The 7,607-nt window shown below is 49.1% G+C and overlaps 1 protein-coding gene across 1 annotated transcript; it reads left to right on the forward strand.

The window, feature by feature from the left end:
- The first annotated feature begins 5,364 nt into the window (after positions 1-5,364).
- On the forward strand, positions 5,365-6,213 carry LOC145941384 (uncharacterized). The gene has a single exon (XM_083047508.1). The coding sequence runs from the start codon at positions 5,365-5,367 to the stop codon at positions 6,211-6,213; it is 849 nt and encodes a 282-aa protein (XP_082903634.1).
- Positions 6,214-7,607: the final 1,394 nt, after the last annotated feature.

Raw genomic sequence — 7,607 nt, forward strand, 5'->3', positions numbered from 1 at the left:
TCGGCTGGGTACTCTCGGGCCCGACGTCGATTCCGCCTGGCGCGCATCGTACCCTAACGGTGCATTGCTCGAACACGTCGTCACTCGATGAGGAACTTCGCAAGTTCTGGGAACTTGAAGAGATTCCGCTTCAATCGCCGCTCAGTCCAGAGGAACAACAATGCGAGGATCATTTTCTCGCGACGCACTCGCGTCGTTCTGATGGCAGGTACGTCGTACGCCTTCCGTTCAAAAAGGGCCCTCCGATCGATATCGGAGATTCTCGGCACATTGCGGAGCGCTGTCTCAAAGCGCTCAATCGTCGAGTTAAAATTAATCCCGAATTAAAATCAGAATACGCGAATTTCATTAAGGAATACGAAACGCTCGGACATATGCGAAAAATTGCGAAGTCCGCAGGATCGTCATCTCAATGCGTTTATATCCCGCATCATCCGGTAATTCGCGAGACTAATCTCACTACACATTTAAGAGTTGTGTGACGTGACGTTTTTACGCCCGTCACAGGGCCGGCACGGCCCGGCCGAGGAAGGGTCGAGAGAGGGCGAATTTTGGTCGGCGAGCGACGAATACTTTTCGTCGACTCGCCCTTAGATTTATTTAGGAGTGTTCGATTCATTTTCATGTAATACCGAGTTGAAGTGAGTGGTCGGAGATGACCCGAATGTACCGAAGGGAGCAACCCTCGTGGGATGGCGGATCTGCAGCGAGAATGGACGACCTGGGTGGAAGCGGTGCGTTCGGGGACGCCGGATAAAGCACGGTCACGTAAGGTCATTATTGTAAAATAAATGAAATAAATAAGCAAGGGCCCGTTACTGCCGAATACGTTTTACAGCCTCGGATAGCGGAAGGAACTAAGCGGAGGAGCAAATAAAAGGGTATCGACATCTCGAGACAGGGATGACTACTCCAAGGGGGCCGCCGGCATTGTCCAGAAGAAAGCGGAACCGTCGGAGACTGATCACCTCTCGACGGGTCCCTCAGCAAGTCGACAAACATCCGAGACGGAGAGAAGCAGTTATTCGGGACATACAGCGAGCAGCCACATTAGCCGCACCAACATTCCGAAACGTACCGAGAGCGGTTTCGAAATTACCGGGACAACGAGGCCCGCAAGGATCGACTAGCGTCGAAATAGGATCAAGGATCGATTATCGGCTCGCGCAGCGCCACAGACGCCGGCTACCGGCGTACCGCGAGCCCAGAGTCGTACACTGTTCGACGAGACGGCGGCGTACGAACCACGTGAGACACTGACGGACCGCAGTAAATTGTAAGACCACCACTTCGAAATCTCGGTAAGAGCGAACTCGGCGGGGACTCGCGTTTTCATAAAACGGATAAGATTGTTATCGAGGTTACTGTTTATTATTTTCGTTACCGAGCACTCGGGAGTGTCCGGAACGCGAGGCCCGTACCGAGATTCGCCATTAATGTAAGAACTGCGCAGCCTCTCTCTCTCCGTGGAGAGCCGTACCGAGTCGACAGTCCAGAATTTTGTATCTAAATGTTAGTCTAATTAGTTATCGAGTTTCGTCCTTTTGATTGTCTCGTGTCAAGTATTTAAGTATTGTAATTTGGAGATGTCTTTCTCCCCTCGCCGCCTCAATTGAAATGTGATACGGGATATGTTCTCCTCGGTAGCGATAGATATCGAATCACGACTGTTCTGGTGAGACCTCGAGTGTTGAGGATCTACCGAGTTGCGAGGCCGTAAATTAGTAATATGAAACATCAATTCATTTTATGATATGAAATATATTTATCTGAAATTTTAAGTATTTCGATTTACTGGTTTAATGACTCTCCTTCTCTCCGAAGCTCCGAGCACGATTCCCCGCATTAAGAACCCCGCTCCTCTGCCAATTAGTAAACTGAGTTACCGAGCTGAAGCCGTCACTATTGTAGAACTAATTATCGTGTTATTTTGAGTGGTGCGGCCTGACCGTACCTGGCGCCCAAGCAATCTGTCGGATTTTTGTGTTTAGAGATACCGAGAAAAATGACGAAGTTGCGCGGCACTAGGAAGAAAAGTCCGTTGCAGTTGTGTTCAACGCGTCTATTCGGACGAGCAACACGACATCGTTAAACGATCATATGCTTATCGGTCCTAAATTACAGGCGGATTTGATCTCGATTATACTTCGATGGCGACAATATCGCTACGTTTATTCCGCGGACATAGCGAAAATGTACCGTCAAATCCTCGTCGACGAAAGTGATATCGATTATCAGCGCATACTATGGATCGAAAATCCGACGGATTGCATACAAGAATATCAACTCTTAACGGTGACATACGGTACCGCGTCCGCGCCGTTCTTAGCGTTGCGCGTACTGCAGCAGCTCGTCAAGGACGAAGGTGAGTCGTTTCCGTTGGTCGTTCCGGTACTGCAAAATAACATTTATGTCGATGACGTTCTGTTCGGCGCTGACGATATCCCCTTACTTCGTCAGATTCGCGATCAAGTGTGCTTCTTGTTGCAACGCGGCGGATTCGAATTAAGAAAATGGTCGAGTAATTCGTCAAAGCTCCTAACCGACATCGCCGCGGATAATCACGGATTAGCGTGCAATAAAGATTTGCAGACAGACGAACGACTTAAGATTCTGGGAGTTAGTTGGAATCCATCGCTCGACGTCTTTCAATTTCGCTTATCGCTCCCTCTCGCTCCGTCAGATACAAAGCGATCGATCTTCTCCACGATTGCAAAATTGTTCGATCCGTTAGGTTAGGTTGGAGCACTCCTGTCACGATCTCCGCCAAAATATTCATGCAAAAGTTATGGCAAATTAAATTAGACTGGGACGACAAACTTCCATCTCTTCTCCTAGAACAATGGAAGTCCATTCAGTCGTGATGCCCTTGGCGGGCATCGATAATCTCCAAATTGATAGGTGGATACAAAGAGGAGCTGATAGTATTGATTGCGAGTTACACGGCTTTTCCGACGCGTCTACCGCAGCCTATGCCGCTGCTGTTTACATTCGAATAACGTCGCTTTCAGGCCAAATAACGTTTATGTTGTTAAAGCGAAAGTCGCGCCAGTTAAACCATTAAGTGTGCCGCGATTGGAATTGGCTGCCGCCGTCTTATTAGCCCGATTAATGGAATTCGTACGTGCATCACTGCATCTCAATAGCGCTCCTTGTTATTGTTGGACGGACTCAACTGTCGTACTTGCATGGGTGACGCAACACCCTTCAAAATGGAAAATGTTTGTGTCGAATCGCGTCGCTGATATCCAGTCGCGACTTCCGTTCGCTTCCTGGAGTCACATCTCAACCGGTGAAAATCCCGCCGATTGTGCTTCCCGCGGAATTCAAGGTCAGCAATTAGCATCTCATGGCCTCTGGTGGCAAGGACCATCGTGGCTGCGGCTTCCTGCATCGGAATGGCCATCGCGGGCCGGTCCGTCGTTCTGCGAAACCTCTCTCGAGGAAAATCCTCGCGCGACCGCGCATCTTGCTGACTGCGAGTCAATCGAGCCGTGGGACTTGGCTACGCGATATTCATCATGGCCTAAACTCATTAGAATTACGGCATATATTATAAGATATATATCGCGAATACGTCGCCTCGCTAAATCTCAATTGTAACGGCCGCTTTCGCGAGCGCGGATTAACGCAGTCGGGATCAGGGCTCGTGAAAGGGTTAAAGTCCAGAACGCCGTATTTAAAACAAAAGAAATAAAGATTTATTGGATAACGCCTACCCGGGGTACATGTGTATTGGTGTATGTGATTGTGTGTATAAAGATGTGTGTGTGTGTGTGTGTGTGCGTCAATGCCGTTGATCGGCCGATTTCGCGTTTATTTTCAGTCGCTAAGAATAGATGCGGTTTCTTTTCGCCGTTATTTATGGAGCGTACGTGACTTCAGAATTCAGCTGTTTCCGAGGTCGTGTGGATCGGTGTGTACATGCGTCGGTGTGCGTGTACCGGCGCGACAGTGTTGACGTCGGAAGACGGGGCGCGCGGGCAGCGCGGTGCGGGGCGGTCCGCGCGTCGAAACACGTGAGCGCGAGAACGGTCGCTCTCTTCGATATATCTCGAAGAGAGAACGGGCGGCGCGTACGATCTATTTTCCGCGGGATTACGCGTCGTATCGCGGGTAATTATCCGCGACGGTCTCCTAATCACGGGACGGCGTGTCACGGTCGTCCGTTACGAACAGTCGGGAGTAGTGAGGACCACACTCGGCCACCGAGAAATCTCGGTGAAGGCGGCGGAGCTCCATCCGTTGCAGCCGGTGCGAGTGAGGGAGAGACGGAGTCCGGTTTCCGAGAGAGGCTCGGAAGAGGCGGAGCACGCTTCCACCTCGGGAACCGGAATTGCGGTCGGTATCGGGGTTAAGGACCGGGATCGAGTGCTGGGATCTTCCCAGCGGAGGCAGAGTACGCTTCTACCTCGAACTCGATCGCCGTTGCTTTCGGTTTTATCGAAGGAAGCTCTTGGGATTCCGGATCGGTTCAGGAGCTGGTATCGAAGTGTCTCCTCGGCTCGAGGTCTACCCTTTATACGGATAGATCCGGGCTTAGATTTCGGATAGGAGTGGGAGAAGGATGGATTCGGAGGTTTTCGGCGCACGTCGGCAGTCTCCGGATCTTACTCCGTTCCGACGCCGAGAGTCGTTTTAACGGTTACACGTGTGAGATTCTTAAAAATGGGGCGCTTCGCGCCTGCTGCTTTGCCCGACCGGTGGTCGCCGGGCGCAGCCTTCCGACGGGTGGTCAATCGGGAACGATGGGGGCGGCATCGTTACAAATCTCACGCGGGACACGACGAAATTCCAACTGCCCTCTCCGCCGACGAGTGTAAATTGGCTCGCACCTTTTGGGTTGTCCGCATACAAGACGAATTATTTTCACGCGAAAAAAGAGCATTATTACAGCAAAAACCGATTCCTTCAAAGAGCGCGATCTCATCCTTGAATCCGTTTCTCGACGAAAGTAAACTAATTCGCGTTGGCGGGCGGCTATCTCACGCTCCGTTTTCAAATAAACGGAAACATCCGATTATATTGGCTTCGCACCCATTAGTCGCATTAATAATTCGACACGCGCATCTACGGTCGCTGCATGCCGGGACGCAGCTCACGCTTACAACGTTGCGCCAGGAATTCTAGGTATTGCGCGTTCGAAATTTAGTCAAAACGGTTATTTATCAATGCGTTGTTTGTACTCGCGAAAAGGCTCATACGCCGACTCAGCTTATGGGGAGCCTGCCTCGCGTTCGAGTCTCGCCTCCCTCCCGCGCGTTTCTGCATTGCGGAGTGGATTACGCCGGTCCCGTTCTCATCCGCTCAATGTCCGGTCGCGGAATAGCGTCGCGAAAAGCATACATTGCGTTATTTGTATGTATGGCGACTAGAGCCATTCATTTAGAGGTCGTCGAAGGTTATTCGACCTCCGCATTCATAGGCGCCTATTCACGTTTTTGCGCGCGTCGTGGTCTTCCGGAATCAATTTATTCGGACAACGGCACGACATTCGTTGGAGCAGATCGCGAGTTGACCGCCGCATATCGAGCGGCCTTGCGAGATCCAAATTTCTTAAATCAGACAGCGGCGGATAAAGTCTCGTGGCACTTGATCCCGCCTTCCGCCCCCCACTTCGGCGGTTTATGGGAGGCAGGGGTACGCAGCGTTAAGCATCATCTGCATCGCGTAGTGGGTGCGCATACGATGACATTCGAAGAATTCACGACTCTTCTGTGTAACATCGAGGCATGTCTAAATTCGAGGCCTCTTGCGCCATTGACCGATACAATTGACGACTACGAACCTTTAACACCCGGTCATTTTTTGATCGGCTCCGCGCTTAAAGCGATTCCTGAGCCATCCGTCCTCGAACTCAAAGAAAATCGCTTGTCACGCTGGCAACTGGTGAGGCAATTAACCGAGCGATTTTGGAAACAATGGCTCAACGACTACGTGAACACGCTTCAACAACGCGTAAAGTGGCAACGAGTTGCAAAAAATCTTGTTCGAGTCGAACAACTCGTGTTGCTCCGAAATCCATTGCTCCCGCCTTGCAAGTGGGAATTAGGGCGTATAATCCAGTGCCACGCGGGCGCTGACGGCTTAATACGCGTCGTTACAATAAAAACTGCGTTATCAGAGTATAAGCGTCCAATAGGGAAACTGTGCTTATTGCCAATCGATATCAAGAATGTCGGCCAGATCGATTCGAATCTTTGTAATATCTAGTTGTAATTCTCTATTTGTAATAATTTTCCTTTCTTATGAATTATGTGATTAACAAATTACAAATTCAAAAGGAGGCTATATGGAGCCACGCGTAGGGTGTAGGTACGCAAATATTAAAAACAAACTTGTTGGAAAAACAAATTTATTGAATCTAAACGTTTCGGTCCTTCCTTTGGACCTTCTTCAGTAAATTTAATACAATAAATAATAATGGGGAATCTACATACTACCGCACGTAGCGCAAAAGCCGTGAGCCCCCCCTATCGATATCCCAGATAGACAAAGTGACATAATATGTCATGAGGTCCTCAAAAGTGGACTCTAATGAAGAGTATAGTGAGGAATTTCCGAAAGGGGGCTCACTCTTACTCACACACTCATCCATCGCACGTTCACACGACCGTACGCAGACGCGCCCGACGCACGAGTAAAGAAGATATTCGTTCTGATGCTATTTATAAGGCGCCCTACCACGGCTCATAGCCTGTTATCGAAGTCAATGTCAAACAATGTGTGGAATTTATTTCTCCTTCTCTCTCCCTCTCCCTCTCCCTCTCCCTCTCCACTCTCTCTCTCTCCCTCTCTTTCCCCCTCTCCCTCCCCTCCCCCCTCCGTCACTCTCCCTCTATCACTGTCCCCCCTTCCTCTCACTCCCCCCTCCCTTTTTCTCTATCTCCCTCTCTCAAACATACGATGTATGGAGATTAATGTTACAAATGATTTATGGCTCTCTAAAGGAATTCGATAACAACTAAACGAAGACCGTCTTTCAAGAAATTTGAGGCATATTTGTCACAACAGATATATATGCTTGACTTAGACACTCTGTGTCTTCTTGTCGGTTTAAGCCATTTATCTGGCGCCTGATAAACAGCATCTCTGAAACAAGTCTCTTCCTTAGAAACGGTTCCTCATCCAAGATCTCAACGTTATCCCAATCAAATTCGTGGTTATTCAGCCTGTGATCCGTGATCACGGATTTTTGCGCGGTGTTTCTTTTTATGTGATTTCTGTGCTCCCTAATGCGTGTTCTCAACTGCCTGCTGGTCTGACCGACATAAGAGGCATTACAATTTTGACATGAAATTTTGTATACAACGTTATTATGCCAATCTTTCTGCAGTGTGTCTTTATGCACGCGGATAAACGAGCGTAACTTATTCAAACCTGTGTAGGACATTTTTACATCTAGATCACGGACCACATGGCTAAACCGCTCGGACCATTTGGGTATGTATGGGACATTAAAATATGCAACGCGAGCCGAATTAGTATCAGGTGTTCTGTTAGCGTCACCTGAATTATTATTTTTATTTCTCGCAAACAAAGTCCTAAGCCTTTCGTGAAATGTTTCAAAAATTAGTTGTAAGTACTCTGCGTTGATACCACTGCTT

Source organism: Prenolepis imparis, unplaced genomic scaffold (assembly GCF_030444845.1).
Source record: "Prenolepis imparis isolate NDT839.2.m4 unplaced genomic scaffold, iyPreImpa1.0 SCAF_10, whole genome shotgun sequence".
NCBI classification, from domain to species: Eukaryota; Metazoa; Arthropoda; class Insecta; order Hymenoptera; family Formicidae; genus Prenolepis; species Prenolepis imparis.

Coding starts and splice junctions, on each gene's coding strand:
- LOC145941384 (XM_083047508.1), top strand. CDS start 5,365: ATGGCGACTAGAGCCATTCATTTAGAGGTCGTCGAAGGTTATTCGACC.